Genomic DNA, 23,183 nt, shown 5'->3' with positions numbered 1-23,183 from the left:
TGTGTGCTTGAATCTCACTGAGTTTAAGGGGGAAAAGATGCAAATCTGATTAGCTTTTTAACCTCATTTGCACAGGCGTACTTGTATTATTTCTGCCTGATTTTTTCATCTTTCTAGGTTATAACCAGATACTGATGTGTTGGTAATTCAATGTAGCCATGTATGTGTATTGATCAGTTAATTATCCACTCGTGGGATGTAACTGAAAATGGGTTTGGCTAAACAGTTCATCTTTTAGGGCTGAACTTAGGTTTTTTTATAAATTCTGTTGTCTATTGAATGGATAAGGACTTGGATACTAGATTATTTAAGCAGTAAGCAGAATGGGTCATTGCTAAAAATGAATTTTTATTTCATATTTTCTGTTGAAGTCTTCCATTAAAACTGTTGTCTCGGTGTAACTACTTGTATCATTCACTTTTCCAGCTCATAATGAAATGATCTGAGTCTTGGACTCTGCTCTTTTGAGACCTGTCTGTTCTACGTGAACTCAGAGGACGGCTTGCTTCTCTTTGCTAATCTATGAGAGCATGTGTTGTCCTTGTCTCGATCTACGTGGTCTTTGTTCATCAAAATACCTTACAATACTGGTAGTAATTTTCTGAAGAGTGCAAAGTGACTGCCCTCAGCAATGAGAACAGATTCTAGATAGGAGGCTTTTTTGGTATAGACCTTGCTTTAATTGCATTAACTATTAGATGTTGTTTTTACTGTCAGCCACTGCACAAACAGAGCAAAAGACAGGTGTTATTAGGGTGTCTGTGGTCTAGGTAGCTTGCTCTAAATGCAGTCTCTCACTGTGAAAACTTTCCCACAGCTGTGCCAGCAAACATCGCAGACCTCAGAAACATAGAAGTCCTTAACTTCTTCAACAACCAGATTGAGGAACTGCCTACACAGATTAGCAGCCTTCAGAAGCTCAAACACCTGAATCTTGGGTGCGTATCTTAATGCAAAAATTTGCTGTAATAGAAATACTGTTAAATGTTCTTGCAACTGAACCTGGAACTTCTTACTTTTTGCTACTAGAGTTTCTTTTTGAGAGTGTTTGTGAGGATAATTTGGCAATTACAGCTTCGGAGTGTTTAGCTATTGTCCTGGATAATCGGATACTTAAAAGTGATCAAGCACTTACTCTGATATACTGATAACCATTTAAGTGCAACAGCAACTCGCATTGATCTAACATTGAAGTCAAATTTAACAATTATTGAATCTTACTTCCCTAGAAACTGTGTTTAATTCTCCAGGCTCTATTTTCAGTTCTTCTTTTTCTTTTTCTTTTTTTTTTTTTTTACAAAGCAGAAGAAACTGAATACTAATTTTTCCATGTTAATTTAGGATTTTAATTTCAAAGTCCCAAATTCGGGATTAAAGACGTTTCAATTTCTATTAGACCTGAAAAAGAGGCAGCAAATCTTTAAATGTGGTGCACATTTAATGTAAACAGCTCGTACTGACTGAATTTGAGCCAAAGGCATTCCTGTTAAGTGTTCAGATACTATATTCCAGTAGAGTTGGTGATACTTTATAATAACTACAGCTGCAGAAGACTTTCTTGAATTACTAAGAAAATAAATGTGAAGCACAGAACCTTCTGAGAACTAACTGGTCCTATTAAAGTGCAAAAGCACTGGTAGGGGTAAGCTTTAGCTTTATAGGCTTCTCATAGAAAGAATGCTTGTATTTTATAAACTCCAACTTCTGAACACCTGAGGATTTTTTTTACTGTTTTTAAATACCAAATTATTTTGGCTAGGCTCTGTGTATGCTGCTTTAGATACTTTTGTAAAGTGCTGATAATTGACTTGCATCTTGAACTGTTGGAATGCCAATAAATGTTTCCATGATGATCTGTCTTCTCTGGTCTTTATTTGGTCACTCTAGATGTCTAGCATGCCTTAGTATGTGTTTGAACCTGGAGTTGCTTATCAGAGCAGATATTAATTCATGATCAGGATTCTGTATATCTTGGGGGTTGAATCCGTGTTTTTTGGGATGGCATATAAAAGTGTTGCAGTGTATGGAGGGAGGAAGGAGTTGGGCGCTCTCCATGGATTAAAGCAGTGACAAATGTTAGTGTCGTTCAAATACTGGTATTCATTAATGGAAAATAGAGTGCAAAAGTCCAGTTGGGCTTAAGACCAACAGACATTTAGGTCTGGAACCACAGTTGCCACCTTTGCCTTGTGGTCCAAGGTCTTGCAGATTAAATGCTCTTCCTTCTTAATCCTCTCCTTAGCCATTATCTTCCAGGCTCAGAATTTACAGCCCTGCCTTAGCTCTGCAAAACGGGTTCTGCTTCAGAGGTCATTGGAGTCAGTGAAGAGGAAACTGTTCTGCCCTAGTAGTTTGCCGAGGGGCAGCCCAGAAACCCTCTTGTCATCTGCAGTGCGTTGTGCATGCATCAAAACAGCCCTCTGGGGCAGAGGGGAAGATTGAATAAGAGCATGGATTATTTTTGAGAGGATTTTGGTGCAGAAGGGTCAAGTGGTGGGGTGAAAAGAGGGAAGGTGTGCTGTAGTGCTGAAAACTTTAAAAAAAATAAAAATAAAATTTGGAAGGCAGATGTGGTACAGTTTCTGTGGCACAAGCACAGTGTTTGAGCTTCTGTAGGGCTGAATAGTGCTGGGCAGAGACTTTCAGCTGGTTCTTCTTCAGTGCCAAAGAATAGATACCATTCTGCCTGTTGTCAACAGGGAGAATGCTCTTTCTCAGTGTTCCTTGCTTACAAAAGGGAAGGCCATCGAGCTGCTTTCCTATTTGAAACACAGTGACAAGTCTGCAGTAGCGATAGTGGAGAATGCTTTTCTGTATTTTAACAGCTACAGCTACAACAGTAATACTATGTGCATGTCCCTGGCAGGGGGATGAGGAGGAAGATGACTTCATTTAGAATTTAGCTACAGAGAGCTGATATCCAGGTTCTAGTTTAGGGGCTGGCTTATGCAAAAGTGGGAGAGGAAAGGTGAGGTTAGTATCTGTCTGTGAAAGATGTTGTGTGTTCTTCTGCCTTTGCTCACGTGGATGTGTAGTCATCATGCCTAGCTGGAGGTGCAGCTGCTCTTGTATTTAATTCGGTGTTCAAAGAGCTTTTAGAAGATGGGCTTATTAACTGGCCTACAGATGTATTTCATAGTATAGGACAGTGTTTGACAAACGTTGCATAGGGGAGGGAAGGTCCTAGAGATAAGAGCCAAAAGTCTTTGTACTTTTGGGCGCCTAACTTTGTCCATACTTCGACCTGAATTTTCATAGTTTTTAGTGTTACATCGTGCTTCATACATTCACATTACCTCTCCTCTTGAGTTCATTTGTGGCTATTGCTCTTTATCACTTTAGCATCAGAAGAGGAGTCAAATCCGAAATACATTTAGGGATAACGTGAAAGGTCATGATTGTTTCCAATCACCACACAAGAATAAAATCCAGTTCTTCAAAATAGCTACCTGTACATGCTCTTCCTGAAGATGCCCATCTTCTCTGTTTGACTTTCAAACCCAGATGACAACCCAAACAAGATCCATACATGCAAGCTATATGTTTGGTGTACATGCAATAGGGACAGTGTGAATAAGCTGGTAGTTCTCTTCTGTTCAAGTGATAAGGAGCCAGAGCTCCAGCTCATACACAAACAGTAAGTTTCTATGAATATAATCTTCTTGGCTTTCTTCCTCACTGCAGCAGCTCTAGTGATTTATCTGGATCACCTTGGTCAAGCCCTTTGAGGTCACAGAAAAGTTACTGTTTTCTGTAGCTTGTCTGTTCCAGGTTATCAGAGAAACCTTCTTCTTCTGTGAGCTTTCCCCATGTTCTTCCAGCTGTTGCCCATGGGAACTGCTATCCTAAACCCTCCAAGACTGGCTGAAAGAGCTAAATTTAGAGGAAGCCTCATCAGTCAGAGGACTAACTTTTTATTTACTTCATGCTCCATGTGCATCATTAGTTATCTAGTGACACAAATTTGCTGTTCCTAAGAAGGGCTTTGAGCAGCAATTATCATTAAACATACTACCATGCAGCTGAGGTATTCCTCTTTGGTTTTGGTACCATGGGGAAGAAATATGTGGTACAGCAGAATGGGAGATGGTCAAGATTATGTGTAAAAGGTACTTTGTGGTTTAGCTAGAGGATAGTTCATCTGCCAAGGACTAGCTTTCTCTGTGGTGCACTGTTTAAGCTGAGTATAGCACTGTGACACCTCTCCCTACTGCTTCGTGTTCCCTGTCTGGCTGTTGATTGACATAACAGAGAGGATCCCTTATGAGTGCGTAAGTTTTGGGCATGTTTATGGGAGCAAGAGATAGAAAAAGGTCTGTGTTGCAAAAGGCTTGCTCAGTATCGTATAGCATCAACCCCTTTTCAAAACAAAAGAGAAGCTTGGTGTAGACAGCATTTTTTTAGCAATGAAACTCTTGTTGCCTGTGTTACTCCTACTAGATGAAGTGAATACTGATGTCATGTTCTGTTTTTTCTTCTTCACCTACAGCATGAACAGGTTAAACACCTTGCCAAGGGGATTTGGCTCTTTACCAGCTCTAGAGGTTCTTGACTTGACTTACAACAACTTAAATGAAAATTCTCTACCAGGAAACTTCTTCTATCTGAGTAAGAAACTTTTCTAAAAACCTCAACATATCTTCATGATGTGGTGCTTTTTTTTTCTGCAGTTGAAATATATTTGATGGAGACCAAACTCCAACAGAATTTTCCTGATATTTATGTTTTTATTTGAATATCTCTTGAATATTTCTACCTAGCCCAGCAGTATTTTTCACTGATATACAGTCACCTGACACCATTGGACATGAGAAGACTTGGTTAGTAATAGTATATTAGTTTTCCTTTGAGTGGTATTTCCTTGGGTCCCACGCTTTGTTAAAACTTCATGGAAGCCTGCAAGCCTGAGGGGAAAGTAAACTGTTTTGGAAGGCAGCTGTTGTGTGTTGACTCTGGAAAGACTGTGTTCGTGATGGTTTGTTACAGAAATAGTTTTAACTATTTAACTATCAGAATATGGATGCTGAAGTGTCCAGTGTGTTTAAAAATATGCTAAGATTGCAAAGCTCGGCACAAGAATGGTAGAGCTAAGCTGACCTTTGCACGTATTAAAAATACACACTCAGAGAGTTAAAATAAAGGTGTCGTAATGCATACATGCAGAAGGGCTGCATTACGGTTGCCTGAGCAACTTGAATTCTGGCACTTTCTAGATTTCAGTGATTCTGCTACCTTACTGGTCTTTTAGTATGCCGTGCTGAGGTGGCTTCAGGATCAGTGCATTTAGCAGCAAAAGTGACAGGCAAGAAGAGAGGAAGGAGTGTTGCTGTCTGAGAGATTTTATGATTGTAACCTGGCAGAGGGAAATTTTTAAGTCAGCATTATTAAAAACGGTCACATTTAATGAAATGAAAAGAGGAGGAGGAGTAAACTACACATGACAAATGGGATCTCTGGTGGGGAGGAGAGGTTTTGCTGACCTGACCACCTTCCTTCCAGCTGCACCCAACAGTTCTCTGTGAGTCTCCATTTTAAATTCCACTCCCCACCCCCACCCTGCAACTGTCAGGTATGCTTGTTCAATAATAGCAGGCTGCATGGTTGTGCTGAGTCATCTCTTTTCCTGTGAATTTCATAGAGACTAAGCATGAAAATTACAAATTATACAGTTTGAGTCTTCTGTATTTCTCTCTTCTAAGGTCTCTTTTCCAGTGTTAGGCTGTGCTTTCTATAGAGCTTAACAGAGATGTGTATTTATCAAAAAACTCAGATGACTTTTTTAAAAAATGTTCATTTAGGATGCAAATTGATGTAATAATAAGAATTGGGGGTAAAGAGTAATGACTGTATTCTGCCAGCTGAGCACTGAGACTATATGCCAGAACCTGCCAGAGTCTACTATTGTAGAAATTGTTAATTGTGCCAGTCCTTTTGAATATAGATGTTTTCCTGAACTCGCCGAAGGTACAATAAGCCAGTAAATCTAAGTTTGACCCGCTTGTTATTATTGTGAGCCCTGGGTATGTCAAAGGCTTTTCACCAAGTCGGGGTTATTAATCAAATCTGACTCCTTTTTATTGATTAGATCTCAAATGGTTGGGTTATATGCCACCCTGTTTATATACTGCTATTTAATTTGCAGCCACCCTGCGTGCACTCTATCTAAGTGACAACGATTTTGAAATCCTGCCGCCAGATATTGGGAAGCTCACAAAGTTGCAGATAGTAAGTAATTTATCTAAATTCCTGGAAAATCAATTTGCTTTTGCAACACTTGTAGGAATAGAATCCAGTCAATTTCAGGAGTAGTAGGGTGTGTTTGCAGGAATAGACCACTAGACCTGGAACTGTTTCTTGTTTACTAGCAGACACTTGTAAATAAATTGGAAGAATTGGGCATTTATGAGAAAGGTGGGGGCAGAGGGAGTAGTGCTCTGTTTTAGGCTGCTTTATGGTAACTGAAAATTATTCTGACAACTTTATATTCACTCTTAGCTGAGTCTTAGAGACAATGACCTGATATCACTGCCTAAAGAAATCGGCGAGCTCACTCAGCTTAAGGAACTTCATATCCAGGGAAATCGTCTTACTGTGCTGCCCCCAGAACTAGGTAAGACTATGGATGGTCATTTATTTATTTGAATAATAACGGTAATGATGCACTGTGTTTCTCTGAAACGAAGCAAATTGTTAAACTCCAGGCAATGATTATGCTTCAGTCATCATTGCTGCTAATATTTACTTTCTGCTTAGAAACACTCACATTGTCACTCCTAGCGGATATGCAGGAGAAGCCAGAAGATGTGTATTTTTTTTGTTTGTTTTTTACATGTTATGTTTTCCTTCTGTATTAGCACACCTGACTGCCGATTTGTATATGGCATCTTGCTTTATATAACATATCATAAATATTTGGTCTGCAAAGCTATTCTTGTCTCTGACTGGGGATTGAGAACACTCTTTGGATCAGCCAAAATTATATTAAGCAAAAATGACAGCAGCATAAGTAGCTTTTTTGTGACTGTTCCTGTAGAAGTGGAAGTTTGCTCAACTAGAGTAAAATTTTTCCGTTTTCTGTTTCAGTAGCCTACTTTTCATAATGAGTTGACAGCTTTTTCACTTAAAGCAGTGGGAGCTGATTGATGTACTTTGAATTTGTGGTATTGGTCATTTAAATACAAGTGGCTTCTTTCAACCTATAGTTTTTCTTTGAAACTTAAGTATTGATTTTGCTCAATTTGCATTGCAGTATTCCATTTTGTGATGGGATGTTAACTTCAATAGTTGTCCCTGTTTGCCTGAAGCAAAAACTTGGTTTCAGATCTTTTATGGCAATCTTTAAAAAATATTTGTGTTGGGAATAATATAGCTGCATTGATTATTTGTTGTTGAAACACCTGTTACACAGGGTTTATTGTTTATTCCTCGTTTCTTCTTATTGTGTATTGATAGATAAGGCTTCTTTATTTCTATTAATATCTTCCACATAAGAGTTCCCAAAACTCAGAAGGATATGACTGAAGTTAGCATGATGAAGCAAAATTATTTGTTGTCATAAGAACTTGCTTCAACCCATTAGAGAATGTGGTAGCTGTGTGCATAAATGTGACAGTCTGCAATGTATGCCTTTTGCTTTATACAGCCAAGGAAAGTGTCTGCTTTTTTTCTGTGAAGTGGGAGAAGATGTTTGTTTTGACTCTGTTTGCTTACCCACCATGCTGGTTTTTTTTTTTTTTTGCCTTTATCAATCTAGTGAACTGTATGATGATGAATAGTCTTTCCCTGCGCGCCCCCCCCCCCCCCCCCAGCAGATGAAAGTTGCTCTCGTTTCCTTAATTTCAGATGTTTATTCCTTGACACAGGTATACTTTCTTTAGCTTTTTGTTGTAGTCATGTTTATTTATAAAGTCTCTTCTCAACAGTAATAATATTTCAGAATATGTAGTATCTGTACATGTACTTTTCTGTCTTCTTAAATTATAGCTTTGTTTTTGTCCAGAAAGTGGAAGTGCCTTCTGTGGCTAATTAAATGTTCTAAATGTGCTGCTGCCTTAGAAGCATAACAGCAAATTGACTTTAAATGGTTTTACCATCATTGTCCAAACCTGCAAAGTCTGGGTGGTCAAGGGAAGCATTATTCCTTTTAGTTAATGTTTGTTGCATTATAGACCAATGTCATAATCTGGTAGAAAAAGGACTTGTAATTTTTCCCCACCTGATCAGGATAAGGTGCGTTGACATAGTTTAAATTGTCACTTCTGTTCTCTATTACTCAAATGCTATTCTATAAATTATACTTTTCATGTGTTAATTTACCGGTGCTTCGTTTTATGATCTTACCCAGGATCCTCATTTGTGATCAGTTGGTGTAATTTCTATTGCAATCTATGCCATGCATAGTGCTAGAACTATCTCAAGAATTTTAAATAACCTAGAGTTTGGGATATATTTCCAAAGGATGTTACACTGAAGTCTAGATTTGTAACTTGTGGAACTTGCATGTGTATTTACTGTGCAAAGCAATGTCCTGGCTTGTTCATTAAATATCTGGACAAAATATTTAGGGAAGGGATTTTGGCAAATGGAGCACCAGGCTGGGCTTTGGAGGGCTAGTTTGAGATCAGGTAGGAGCAGGCCACAGGCAAGCATGAATCTGTTGAATGACTGGAAAAGTCACTTCATCTCTGCAGACCTGTGTTCACTTCTGCAAACTAGGGCAATTTAGAGAAGCACATCTTTGCAGACAGTGTTAAAATCTGCCAGTGAAAGGTGGTGTGCAAGTGTCACACCCTAATGCGTGGACTGCTAATTCCATACTTACCATCTGAAGGAAAACCAGTTTTATCTGCTGAATTCTCGTTCCTAAATTTTTTAAATATAATTTAAGGAAAATTATCAAAATAAGTTTGTGCTGTGCATGTTGGATAAATAACTTTTCAATAAGCAGGTCCTATTTTCATTAATTGGAGGTAGTGCTGTTCCATTTTGAAGTAAATAATCTTTCTCGTTATCACTTTTGTAATTAAAGGTGCTGAAGGCTTTTGACTGGTTTAGTTTGGACACTGGTGGACAGCAGTGAGTCATTAGATATCATAGAGTCATAGATGTTAGGGAGATGGGCACCATATAAAACAACAGAATGAAACTGTATTTGAATGAGGAGAAGCAGGGGGGTTATACTGGGTGTTAAAGGTAGTGGAACCGAGTGCAGGAGGAGGCACGGAGAGCAGGGTATGAGAAAAGGCCACAGACAGGCATTGGGATCACAGTTTTGGAATGGAGAGACATACCAATGAATAAACCCCTTCAGTCTGCTTTTCATTTCACCTGATGTGATTGAGCGTGGCACACACTGGTAAGGGACCTGGGGGAGATCAGTATTATCTCTCTCTGTGTTTAGCAGAGAATATCTATTGCTAATTTAAGAAAAATATTCCTGCTGAGGAGGAAACAAGGGGACTAGAAGAGTGCACTGGTGCTCTGGGTGAGGGTGCTTGTCTGTAAGTACAGTATGTGTGAGTGATGAACGCAGGAAATGGCCAAGAGTAGGTGGGTGGAATTTGCAGCTTATTTTTATCATTTGTCTCTCAAAACCCTGTTCGTGAGGCATGGTGGTGGGCAGTCATATATAAACTTTAAAGAAGGCACTGGCATTTTTTTCGCTAGCATTTAAAAGGTTATGTGCTGCATTGTGAGACAAATAAATCATGATTCACTGCAACAACAGAGTTGCAGTCAGTTATATAAATTACCAAGGAAGCACTAAATCTGTCACTTTCTGTATTCTGACCATTTAACAATTGGAACAGTGTTTGGAAAGAAAGCCAAGTAGAAACAAGAACCACATAAAGTGGCAGATGCGATTAGTAAGATCGATGGTGTGTTAAGTTCATTGTATGGTCATCTGGGTGGACCCATATGTGCCACACAAAAGATTTTCTTAGTGATGTCAGGAGTGTAAGAGTAGTATATAGTGCAGAATATTCACAAAGTTGTGGCTAAATGTTAATAGCCACCCAGACAATGTAACTAACTGATCTGTAGATTTGCGTTTTTGATGTGAAAATAAATGGCGTGATTTTTAAAACCCAGATTCTAATGTTGACTGTGTTAGTTACCCTGCCACCAACACACATGTGCACATACATACATGGAGTTCACTCATGTTTGTGCATATGGGGAAGAGCAGTGACTTCTAAGGATGCATTTTGAATTACCAGCTTCTTCTTCCAAAACTGAGTGTCGACATCAGTGGCTTTTAACTATACTATTGAATGCTGTTGTGGTTTATCAAATAATTCCTCAGGTAAAGAGAGACACTATCAAAACTGTGAAGTTAGGCACATACTTGAGTGTGGAAAACTCAGGCTCTTTAAAAAAGAAAAAAAAACTTGATGGGGTAAGTAGCCATGTTCCTTTGTAAGGAGGGTGAGACATTTTGTAAATTAAATATGTATGTCAGAATGGATGAGTAATTCTTTCATAATTTTTTAGGTTTGAACACCTAAATTATCTTCTGTGGATAAAGGATTGACTTTAAATAGGAAGTTCAAGGAGTCCTGCCAAAAGTCTCAATACTTCCATCACAGGAAGACATTTTAAAATTAGGCTTTTGAAATTACTCTAGAATTTGTGAATGAATATTACATTAAGCAAAGTAGTTGGTGCAGTTGTTTGTTCAAGTTAATATTAATCAAAATAGGAGTTTACTTAGGTAGTTATAACAGGCATGTGCAAACATAAGAATCACTTATTTCACAAAAGATATTTCTTTCCTAAATATACTAGATGTAAATGCCAATCTTTTCATATTTCAGTATAAACTGTCACTGCGCTCCGTGTCACAACACAGCACAGCTTACACCTGCAAATACGGGTTCTTGGGGCTTGTTAGAAGCCTGAACATCTTGGTGCTTTTTGGATACCAGCTCTGCGCACTGGAACAACTAGTTGATACCTTGCAATTTTGAAAAAAAATTACCCGTTTCTACTTTTGGAACTAAGGCAAAGGTAGTGTAAGAAAGTAAGGAGCTTTACTAAACTTCCTAGTGAATAAACAAAATAACTTGTTTTCTAGGACTACTGATGTAGCAGTTATTAGTTAAGGAATAATAGAAAAGTGTACATAATAAGATAGGTCATGGACAGATGATTTATTTAAGAAAAGCATCTCTGAAAATTTGTGAATATTCTGTGTTTCTAATTTTAGGCTTATTTTAAGTTAAAACATGAAAAAACCCACCACCACCAAAACCCACCACTTCTTATGTTGGCTGATTCGACAGAATACTCGATGTGAGTTAAGGTCTATGGGAAGAGATGATAACTCCAGTTTCATTATACACAGAAAGATGTTTTCTGTAGCCCTTCATTTAGATTTAAATCTCGAGCATTCATTTCTTTACACTGCTGTAATTCTTGCCAAACTTCCCAAGATTCAGATTTGATCTTACATTTGTTTTTAAAATATGCAAGTCCTACTGGCGCTTCTCAGATGACTACAGTGTGTGTGTAGGCTTTCCTAATGTTGACTGTACTCTGATTATAAGTACCATCAGTGTGATAATGATGTTTCTGTCAGCAAATATTTCATCTGTTCTGTTGGAGCTTTGGTAGGTAAGCGTACCATAATTAGAGCCAATCTAAGCAAATGTTATATTTGTTGTAAAATGAACCAAATTTAACGTGTTTCGTAGTACTTCAAAGTGGTTTCGCTCTTCTGAGTACTTGGCAACCTGTGTTTGAATGGAAGTTTCAAAGTGCAGGGCAAAAGCGATACAGTGAATCCTTTTTGAACTTGTATTTTTAAATTAACTAGATTTTGGTCTGATAGGGACCCTTCAAAGAGAGGATGCTCTGTTGAATTCCTGTGTAATTGAGAATCCCAGGGGAGTTTCTGGGTTGGAAAAAATGTGCAATATATTTCAAAATAAATTGGGATGCTGATCCTCTAAGCCTGTAATACTTCCTGTGCCATTAAAATGTCTTTGATGTTAAACTACTTTGACATCACGTTAATTCCCTTTGTTCCAAAACCTGTCTGCCGCATTGTGTGTTTCTTGGGTTTCTTCACTATGAACACTTAGCAGTGACTGTTGGTTTGCCCCTCAAGATCCTGGTCGGTGCCAGACATTTGTTACACAGCAGCGAAGGAAACAGTATTTCCAGCACAATGTGTCACCTTTCAAAGAAAGAAATCGGTGAAACAGCAATACTTGTAGGTCTTCAAGTAGGTGTCTCTCTTAAATTAGGAATGCAGGAAAAATTAATCAAATCATAAGTAATTTGAAATAATTATACAATGAATATAGGAAACATTTTGAAGTAATTTTGTGGATTTTTGTCAAAATTCTGTTTTTTCTGCTGTTCCCCGTATGCATCAGCCAGGCTGGTTGCCTTTGTACCTGAAGGTTGTGTGTGGTGGAGTTCAGCTGTTGAAACTGCATGAGTTATCATGTGGAAGTACAAGCCATTAGCAGAGTCTGTTTGGCTAGGAGTGCCTTGTGTGCTGTGTTGAATGAGTTTGTTTTGTGGATTTCATCTGTGAATGTTAATATTATTTCCTCTTTCTACTAGTTGTCCTGCTAAGGTCAGGTTTGTTGTGTGGAGTGATGGTAGAAATTGCTAGGGCTCTCCCCTTGTCCCCACAGAGTTAACCATTCTTCCTCTCACTTGAATATGGAAATGAGAGTTTGCCCAGGCAGGGTAGGTCTATATTCTGTCTGTACTTAATATCTGAAATATGGTTTAAGGGAGAAGTTCAGCATTTCATCTGCTCTGTTGTTTTTCCGAGGCTTCATCATCAGTCCTGACACATTGTGGAGTGGAAGTCTCCATATGCCAGATTCCCCATTACATTTTGGTATAATGATTCTGGCTGACCTTTGCTATGATGCTGGAATTCTGTGTACATATCTCAGGATTAAATTCACTTTTTTGTAAAAAAAAAAAAAATTCTTTTCTGTGAAAGGTTGAGGTGGGACAGTGCTGGAGAGTAAAATGCTCTTCCCATAAAATTTTAATAGAGGTAGCTGAGGCAATACCAGTTTGCCCTGGATCACTTCACCTTTCTAGCAATGGTAAAAAATTCAAAATTTAGTTAGTCTGCTTTTACTTTATTCCAGCTGCAATCCTTTTGCTAAGAGTTGAAGCAAATGGAGTAGCTATTCTGAGATCACACGAATAATCAGAGTCTTCATTTAACCTATCAAAGGGAAGAGCTGAGAGGAGACTTGGCTGCTGATCCTCACTAACTCCAGGAGAAGAAAGCACGGGTCATCTGTCTTCCTTGTTAGATGGGCGGAAGAAGCAGCGGTGTTTAAGAGCTAAGACAGCTCAGTTCAGCACTGAAATAAAGAATGCATTTTAACAGTGATGAACCATTTTGAACAAGACACCACTGGCGGAGTGTCCATCTCCCGATGTTTTTCAGACCAGATGTTTTTGTTTGAAACATCTTTGTTAAACTCTTCAATTACTGAACTGACACAGAAATCTGCTAGACGTATTCAAGTGAACATTCAAGTTGGGGTCTAAGCTCTGAATGCATTGGTGGGAATTCTCACTTACATCTAAGAAGTTGTTAGAATAATGTGTGATGTTACAATATCTGTGCTCCTGTTTGCTTTCCCTGAAAATAATTGTGAAACTGAGGATGGGCTTAGGCTTCAGTGTTTGGCTTTCAGATTGCTCGTTCAGCCTTCTCTTACCCTGGGGCTTCCCATCTAGCACTCCCAGGTGAGGCTGTAGGCATTCCTGTCTGTGTGTCAGAAAAGCAGTCAGAGAAAGACTTCCAGCCTGCTTGGGTCTGATGGATGCTCTGAAGTATCTGTTTGGTTTATTTGTATGTACCGAATCTGACTTCTTGTTGAAACTTGAACCTTTTCCCCTGTTATAAAAGCATCACAAATAAGGTTTTGAGGTTCTCTGAAGTGCTGTTGACTCCAAGTGATAATATTAGACTTTCTCCAGTACAAGAATGTAGGGGTGAGAGGGCAAAAGTGTTGCTGGGATTGATCTTTTGTAGGTGCTTCGCTCTCACTAGTTGTTTTCTTTCAGTACATAGAAATTAATCAAACAAATGTATATTTTCAACATATGCTATGGAGCTGTAGATTTGTTTATCATACTGAATGTTTCTGCTGGTTCCAAAAGGATTGAGTCACACTTATGTACAAGAAGTCTTTGCTCTCTGTTGTCTTATTGCTCCTTTGTAACTACTGTTTATAACTACTCTTCCGTTACTAATCCTTCAAGAGTGATAGAGATCTTCAAAGCAGAGATGATCTTACTTGTTTATAGGAATTATATGAGCTACTGATGCACAGTTTACATGTGCTTAAGATTGGTGTAAGAATAGTTTGCTTTTGATAATACTTTGTGGCATAGGAATCAGTGTATTTTCTTCTTTTACATATATTTTTAAGACCTTGTTCACAATTAATTGCTTTGGCATAACTTTAATGACATCATAGTCATGATATGTCTTCCACACGCATGCTTAAACCAATGTGTGTCTCTATCGAGATACAGCAAATGCCACAAAAGTAATAAAAATTATAAGCCCTGTAGTGTAAAGCAAATCTAAACCAAGCCAGGACAGATGTATTTTTACATATAACCTAAGTTTAAATTTAGTGTAGTGGATTGATCCCTTACTTAGTGTTTAATAAAGCAGGATTCAAGGGTATTTATATATAAATAAAGAAATAAAACTAATTTCATTCCTCCTGTCCTTACATATGACAAAGTGTAAGACCCTTTTGTTGTAAAGGGAAAGAACATTTAAATTGCAGTCTTAGGAGGAATTGCTAAAAGTGATGTGTTACAGTTTGAAGACTCTCCTTGAGGTCAGTGCAGTCTAGGGTAGGCTGAAAGGTGAGTCAGAGTATCAATGGGACGCAGGTGTGAAACTCGACAGTATACAGGCTAAAAATTATTTCCATTGATTTTAATGAAGCTCCACTAGGGATGAATTTAAACCATTACAAAGAAGCGTTGATCTGGCATTTTACAGCTAGGATCGTGTTTCTTACGTTGAATGCCAATGTTCAGTTCTCAAATGTCAGTGTTGTTTAATTACTTTATTTCACCTTTTAATTTTTGAAAGTATTTAAAGTGTTGCCAAGGGGCATTCGAGTGGAAAGGACAAGACAGGCTTGTGTTCATTCTGTTTTCTTTTGTTTGTATTGAACTAATGCCTATGTACACTTGTCTTCTACTTGTATAATACTTACCCAATGTATGTATACTTAAGGTATAGTACACTCCATATGTCATACATCACAAGAGGATGAGGGGCTTGTAGCTGCATGTGAGAGCTTGCAGGCTAGATCTAGTGGACAGGAGCAGCCTGGGAAGTCTGGAGATACCCTCGGTCAAAGTGATAGGTAGCACTATCACTGGCTCTGACACTTTCTGCAGCCACCACTGTGGGAGGCAGCATTTTATTTGCTTTTGTGAGCTCTTTTCTGACCTTTGCAGGCAGCTGAGCAAAATATGAATGTTCGCACAAACCACTTTTTATTTCAACAGCACTGAAGGAAAATAACAAGAAACATTAAATATCATGTTTTATCTTAAATGCAGGATAGATTTATTGAGGGAGATGCAGGGAAACTGTAGCTGCCTTTTCCCTTAAACGTCACTCAGGATCAGGTGTGCCCACTCTCATACAAGATGTCCCTTCTGTCCACCCATGGCTGTGGGAGCTCTGAATGTACGCAGTGATAAATGGTATTTTTAGTCAATGTATGGCATAAGTTAGAATACATTAAAATTAAAAATATGCATACTTTGATTTTTGTCCTTGAATTTTCAAGGGTTTGTTTTGGTGTAGATGTGTTTTCTGTAGTTTCCAGGCAGCAGCTAACGAGATCTGGGCAGCAGACAGTTTTCAGGTCTGCATGTCTTTAGTGGTTGGGCATAGGAATAATTTGTTTTTAAGATGGGTTAAACACAGTTCAGTCGCAGTGATCCAGTCAAACTTAATGGTTCAGGATCATCTTTAGATACAATGAGTACTGAGACAGAAAAAAAAATGAAGACATGATCAGGTGTTTCTAAGTCTACACAGCTGGCTCCTTTTAGAAGGCTTTTGGGCATTCTGTGCAGGTCATCCTCAGCAATCAGCTGTTAGACCTTTATCTCTGCACTTCTTTTCCAGACTGTTCTGTTTTCCAGACTGTGTTCTCTTTTCGGTGTCTGCTCATGCTAGCAGCATATGTCCACTTTGCATTCTTCCTACTTGGAAATCTATGTCTGTTCAAGATGGAAAGCTTAAAAAGAGTATCCTTCAGGCTTAGAAATTAAGCATGTTAGACCTTTAAGCATGCTAGGCCTGTATTCTGGGATATAGTTTTGATTATTTATTTATAAGAATAATTTTAGAAGTGTTCAAAAATAAGTTAAAAAACGTTTCTATGATCTGGGAAAGGGACTGTGCTGACTGGTCGTAAAGATAGCCGCCTCTTCTACTTCTTTTACCAGAGGCATGTGACCCGTAATGCATTTCAGTGGAGATGATCTCTTTCAGTATGGCAGAATAGCAGAAACCTTAAGTCCATTATGAAATACAATTTTAGTCTAGTAGTTATGCCAAATTTTAGAAATTATAAACAATTTCTTTTTTTAATAGGCTGATGTTCATGGAAAGAACAAACCAGCAATGACTGATGCAACCCCAATGTATTTTGTGATTGAATCTCAGTAGTGGATTTTTACTAAAGGCAATTTTATGTTTTGCTTACTAAAAATATCAGAGGGATTTGATGTGATCTGTGTAGCAGAACAGTATATAAATTTCCTAAAGGCCTGGGGATAGTGTTCTGCTGATGCTGCCGTTAGACAGTATGCATGAAGGCGCATCTGCCATGGCTTTTTCCCTGGCCCTTGGCTCTAGCGCTGCAGGGATGGAATTAACAGCATTTCTTAGCACAGTGCTGCTATAAAAAAAATTCTAGGCAAGGACACTGTTGGGGGTGGGGAACGATAGGGATACATCTGTAAGGTGTCCAGTTCCATAGCACTCCTGTGCTGAGGCTGGTGCCAGAGATGTTGCTTCAGGTGGGTTCGGTCTTCTCTTCCACACTGCTGGGTTCGTCTTGGTACGCTGGGGCAGAAGGGTTTGTGCAGGGCTCCCACGTGTTTGGTTGCCCCAGCATGTACTGTTCCCGAGACCTTAGTGAGACCTGGGCCTCGTGCTTGGGACTCATGGATGTCCTGCAGTTGGAGCAGAATTAGTGAGCCCTCAATTTGCGGATGGTTTTAGCTGTAAGCACAGAAGGGACACCAGGGTATGTCCCCAAGCAATGCATGGTGATGCAGGAGTGACACACATCAATCCTGTCACAATTTTAATTCTAAGTCATCTTTGTTCTGAAGTGGCTTGCCTTGTGGCAGGACTGTTAGACTCCATTTCCTCCCTATCACTGGTAAGGTGGAGCAGGCTCCCTGTGACTTCTTATCCTGCTTAATTTTCTGCCTGTTTCTGTCCTTCATTTCCAGATGGAAATGTCGGTGTCAAGCAGGGAGGAGTTTTAAGTGTCGGGTGCCCCATGCTTCCTGCTTGCTGCCAGGCAGCCCTCCTTTACTCCGCTGCAGAGGGGCACCAGCTCTCTGCCTGGTGCTTGCTGTGAGGACAGACAGCTTGTTCCTTTTCACACTGCAACACTTGATTAAATTATTCCATTAAACCCCTGGGCTGTGAGGTGGCAGCTCACCTCTCACTCTGGCTGTAGGCAGCTGGTGGGACGGGCTGCCAGGCCGGCTGCTGCCATCAGGGCTCCCCGAGGGGCGTCCTGGGCAGGGAAGGGGTGGATTTCAGGGCAGATGCTGGACTTTTGGGTGCCCCAACTTCCTCTGTAATTACACTAATTTTACCCTTAGGGCCTCTGCCTGCCTCTCCCCTCTGAAGGTAAAAAGTAATATCTGTGCCTGCCTCCAGTGTGCTTTGGGAAATATAGAAGACGGAGGAAAATGAAGTGATTACTTTGGCAGGAGAACCTACAGTTCATTTTTGCTTGAGCAGTTCTCTCTTTCTTTCTTGTAAGATTTCTTTGGCTTTAGCAGGATAGTATTTATTACAATTAATTATGTTTAAATGGGCCATGTGGTATTTGAAATGGAAGTGGGCATGCTGTGCTGTGAGGATGGAAGCATATACATACAGCAGCGTTCCCTGGGTGGTAAATTTGTGACACAGCTTGGGACGTAAGGATTCAGCTGAGACCCTAGCTATTGAGATTTTGGGAATGTGTGGCTTATTCCTGTAAGCAGCATTGAATTTGACCCATGATGAGGCCAAGCTTGCCTCCCAAAATTTAGCTATTTTTAAGTTGTACACAGATTGATCATTTTACCTTGATGCGGTACTTGCAGAACTGTAATTACAAGCGAGTGCTTACAGCGTTGGTAGTTTTGGAGAGCAATGTATGTGGTTTTTGGCAGGTAATAAAATGGAAAATCCAATTTGCGATTGCAAAGCAAGCCCCTGAGTGATACATGATCTTCATAGCAGCACCGGTCAGAGGGTTACGGCTAATCACAGTGCTGGCTTGCTTCCCCGGTGGCCTGCGCCTGAAAACTGAATAGTGAGCAGTGTGAGCCTGCGCCTTGAGCCAGCATAGATTTAGACACAGCAGTTTCTAGCTTATTAGGTCCTCTTTGTCACAGTACTTAATCCTGCTTTCCTGATCCTTGTTAGAACAGGGCTGCTGAGTCCCTTAATAAAGGAGATGGGTGCAAGGCTTCTAACGAGGCGCACTGAAGCATGCGGCAGTGAGGGCAATTGCTGCCTGACTGACAGAGGGGTGAAATGCTCCCTGCCTGTTATTTCAAAAGAACAGGCCTCAAGACAGCTGACAGATGAGCTTGCTGGGGTAATGGTAACTTGTTGGTAGGGCCATATGAGATGCATGACATCTTTTCACACAGTATAATGGTCTGCCTTTAATTGTGTTAACCCCTTTTACGGAGATAAATGCATCAAGAATTAGCTGTACTTTAGAACATGCAACCAGCAAGCACATGGGTTGCAGCAGCTCCCGTAGCATGCATGTGTGTTTGTGCAGCTTACACAAGTACCTTTAATTTTGAAAAGCTAACACATCAGGTTGATTTCAGATTTCTCTTGACAGCTTGGCTTAGTCAGTCTTCAAAACCTTGTATTTTTTTTCCTGGTTTGTTTCCCACAGGTAAAGATTATTTTGTTGTTTTTATTTGTTGGTTTACATTTTTGGGGATAGGCCTTTCTTCATGGTAATGTTCACAAAAATAAATGTAAAGTGTGGCACAGATTGCTTGTTTTAATTTAAAGAATGTAAGAAAGTATTTCAATGGCTAGACCATCCTGGAATTCAGCCTGCTGTATCCATAATCATGAGGCATTTCAGCAAAGCATGTACTATTTTGGGTGGTAAACATTTACAAAATGAACAAACAAACAAACAAAAAAAACCCAAGCATACCCCTAATAGGGTCTCTTAAGTCTTCCTGTCAACAGAATAGGTAAAACTGGTGTGTTGCAAGAATGACACATTTTGTTTGTTTTTTGTGGTATAGAGAACTATTAACCACAGATCCGTGGTAGGATCTCAGTACAAACAACACGTTGGGCCCCGGGAAGGCAAAAAGTCCATTGGACATTGCTGGCTGACTTTATGCTCAGAGCAGCGATTGAGAAATGCCGTGCAGTGCTGGGCTTCAGAGCAAACTCCTACCACAGCATCATTCTGCTTTTATTCCTGCAAGCCGTGGTGGAGAGGGCCCAACACCTATGCACTGTTAAGCCCTGCTTAAAACTAATTTGGTGAATAAATACTATATGCAGTGGGTCAAGTTCAGTCCTGCTGTGCAATGTGTAGTAGGACTGAAATGAATAGGGTAGAACTGCATCCATCATGGTAGGAGCTACTGTGTCATCCTATTCCTCTCCACTAAGACTGAAGTACTTTCATTATGATTATACTCGCTGAAACAAATGAAAAGTTTTATATTCACAGCAAGATACTGTCAAATTTTTCATATTTAACTTTTTTTCATATACTGTTCTGTTTAATCCCTTTCAGGTAATTTGGATTTGACTGGTCAAAAGCAAGTCTTCAAAGCAGAGAACAATCCTTGGGTTACCCCTATTGCTGACCAGTTCCAGCTGGGAGTATCTCATGTTTTTGAATACATTCGTTCAGAAACATACAAGTAGTAAGTACATGTCACTTATGTACTGTAGCTGTGTTGCTTTTTTCCTGTAGTGTGTTTGGCAAAGTGTTACCAGCTATGTGCTTCTTTCATAACACATGCAGTAGCTTGGTACTCAGGGCAAATAGCAAACCTGTACATCTATATGAAGGAATTTTGCTGACAAGAAGGTAAATAAACATGACTTAGACGTGTTAGGAAAGCACAAAGACTGTTTCATGTTGTCCTGCATTTATTGTTCATTTCTAAGAGCTATTAAGTAACATCAGTTATGTAAAAGAGCAAGTATTACAAGCCTTTGATAAGTACTAATTGTACGTATGTACAGTAAGGTTTTTTAGACTGAAATAGATATTTGTTAATGTTTTTAGATGCAGGTTGTCATATTTTAAAAGAGGTGTCCAAAATTCAAACCTGTTTTGATCTGGACTGGTTTACAGGAGTCTACAATCCTGGTAATTCAAATACAGGTACTAGTGCTTTCTTCAACAATGTAACTGGAAAAATATAAACCTCATGCTAGGACTTCTCCACTTTAATTCAAAAGTCTATGTATTAATGCTAAGCATTTATTTAGCAAATAAAGTCTTTAATGGTTCACTGAATTGAAATATTTTTTTTCAGTAAAAATTTCCATATTACTAGTCCACATTCAAACTTGTGTCTAACAACCACCATTATGCTGTCTTTCTAGAAGCAGTAGGTAGTACAACACACAGTATAACCTCTAGGCTGGAAAGTTAGTTTTTGCCTTTCCCTTTTATTAAAAAAAAAAATAAATAATTTAGAAGCATTTCTGACAGTTGTGGGTTGTTTTTTTGGTTTTTGTTTTTTTTTTTTTTTTTTATAGTAGCTGTCTAAACTTAATAACCAAAGGAGAGTATTCATGAGCTAAGATTTTTGGGATTCCAATTAAGTAACTGAGATGTAAATTGCTATGTGAAACTAAATAATCCAGCAATGGTTTTTGTAGGCTGTTCTTCATTTACAGAATTTAAGTGAAAAGGATCACAGGTGGGAGAGTGGTTACAAAACTTGTATGTCTCAGAAGTGTCCTGATATTTGTGCTTTAATATGTGTTTTCAGCATAGATTTATTCATAGTTTTAAGTAGGTTGCAACACCCTTCTTCAAGTAGTACTCTGTACTACAGACATGGTGTAGGAAAACAGCTGTTCTTAGACCAGCCTTTCCCCAGAGCCCATTGTGTAGCTGCATCTAGGTTTCTTGATAATGTTTTGTAATTATTATTTTTTGGGGGTCAATTTTATATTTCTACTTGCTGAGCAGTGTAGGTTGGGGACCCTCCTGCACTTCTCACAAGGACCACTCTGGGTTTATGAGAACAGAGTTTCAAGGACTGAAGTGCAGTTTTGAGAATTTGACCCATATTCAGTTTGGTGGGATGGGGGGCTGTTGTTAGGTATCTATAATTAAAACAAACAAACAAAAAAGATTTTACAACTGTGGATATATTAAGCTGCTCTGGTGACTTTCCTTGTGCAATCAAAATAGGTGTAAAAGGTTCTGTAATTCATCACTTGCTGCAGCTATTGCTCTTTGGTTTAAATTAGCTATATTGTGTTTGCTGTCCTGTTCTTTGAGGTGTAACAATGTCCTGTTGGCTAACAGGCTGATTTTGATTTTGTCTACAGTAAATATTTGAAGCCTCTGTAGTTAACAGTGTAAGCAAAATCAGACTCTAGTCATTAATAGGGGGAAAAACAAAATAAAAGAACCTTTCTGTGGCTCATACATGACTTCTACTTTGATCTTAGAAGCTTATTCAGTTAAAATGTCATTATTTTCAAAGATTAGTAATGAAAACTACGTGCATGAAGGTGTTCATAATTGGATGTCATTTTTTTATTTGTAGCATGTAACCAGTTTATATTTCAACTGTAAATTAAAAATAGCTGCATAATTTTGTTAGAATCCCAGTAACGACTTCTGATTCTTCATTGTACTTGTTTCACATGCTATACAGAGTGTTTGTGGGTTTTTTCTGCTGAAAAAGTGTCCCATTTTTATTTCCAGTTTCCTTTAAAGATGTGATCTGAGAATTATTTGGGTGCCACCTGCTATAGACATTTTTCTGTTTCCATTTGATTTCAGGTGTTAAAACTCACAAGCAATGGCATAATCTAGGTAACGGTTCTATTAGCATTATTGTGCACAGAAGTAAATAAGCTGTGAACACAGAAGAAATGAAAAACTCCTTTTTGTGATGAAATTTTGATCTTTTCCTGTTACCAACTATACACCTTCTTCAACTTCCTTTTTCTTTCAGAGCCTATGTCCAGGTAGTGTGTCTTTTTTTCTCATTAAGCAAATCACAAGGTTGAGAAGTGAGTGTAATAATTCTCTTTGTAGTTATCTAACTAAGGAAAATTGAGCTCTTGGGGGTTTTGTGGATCATTCAGTGAAAAGAAAAACTTAAATTAACTTGCAATATTTGATAGGCCCAGGCAGCTTAACTCTGACTCTGAGACAACGTAGTACAGTTAAATGGGTGACGGGGTAGATTGCTGTTTAGATAACCACTTGCAACACTGAGAAGGGAGAGCAGCTCACATGCAGTAGCAGCTGACACTCAGATCAGCAAGTTTACTTTCAGATACTGGAAGATGTGGGCTTTCATAAAACAGGAACTATGCATCTATGAGATAGTTGGATTTTTACTCCAGAGATCACAATTGTCTCTCTATGCCCATTGCTTTTGCTGGCTGATTGGAAATATTGATTTTTACTTTGTTTACAAGTCTAACAGTGTTTGTACTAGCTAAAATAGAGATGGTATGCTCATACAATCACAAGTGCCAGGTTTCTTAGCAAGTTATGTTTCACTAAGTTGTTTATGGTAATACAGTTTAAGTTGTTTTTGCAATAACTGGAACATAGTATTTACTTGGTTGCTGTTATCTTAAGCCAGAAAGTAGGTCTTGGCAATGCACTCACTCGCAGGCCTGTTAGAGGTTTCTCTGATGG

The 23,183-nt window shown here is 38.9% G+C and overlaps 1 protein-coding gene across 2 annotated transcripts in view; it reads left to right on the top strand.

Moving 5' to 3' along the window:
* RSU1 (Ras suppressor protein 1) overlaps nt 1-23,183 on the top strand; it is a 110,190-nt gene that overhangs the window by 26,726 nt on the left and 60,281 nt on the right. Inside the window, exons 4-9 of one of the 2 annotated variants that reach the window (XM_056336734.1) lie at nt 818-938; nt 4,490-4,608; nt 6,143-6,225; nt 6,496-6,610; nt 20,067-20,199; nt 20,568-20,796. In XM_056336734.1, coding sequence (XP_056192709.1) covers nt 818-938; nt 4,490-4,608; nt 6,143-6,225; nt 6,496-6,610; nt 20,067-20,199; nt 20,568 — 572 coding nt within the window. In that variant the 3' untranslated portion in view covers nt 20,569-20,796. Of the gene's footprint in view, nt 1-817; nt 939-4,489; nt 4,609-6,142; nt 6,226-6,495; nt 6,611-20,066; nt 20,200-20,567; nt 20,797-23,183 lie in introns of those variants that run through there. The other variant, XM_056336733.1, reaches the window with a different exon arrangement.

Source organism: Falco biarmicus, chromosome 4 (assembly GCF_023638135.1).
Source record: "Falco biarmicus isolate bFalBia1 chromosome 4, bFalBia1.pri, whole genome shotgun sequence".
Classification (NCBI taxonomy): domain Eukaryota; kingdom Metazoa; phylum Chordata; class Aves; order Falconiformes; family Falconidae; genus Falco; species Falco biarmicus.
The sequence above is the reverse complement of the archived record's forward strand: the minus strand, read 5'-3'. Positions and strand labels throughout refer to the sequence as shown.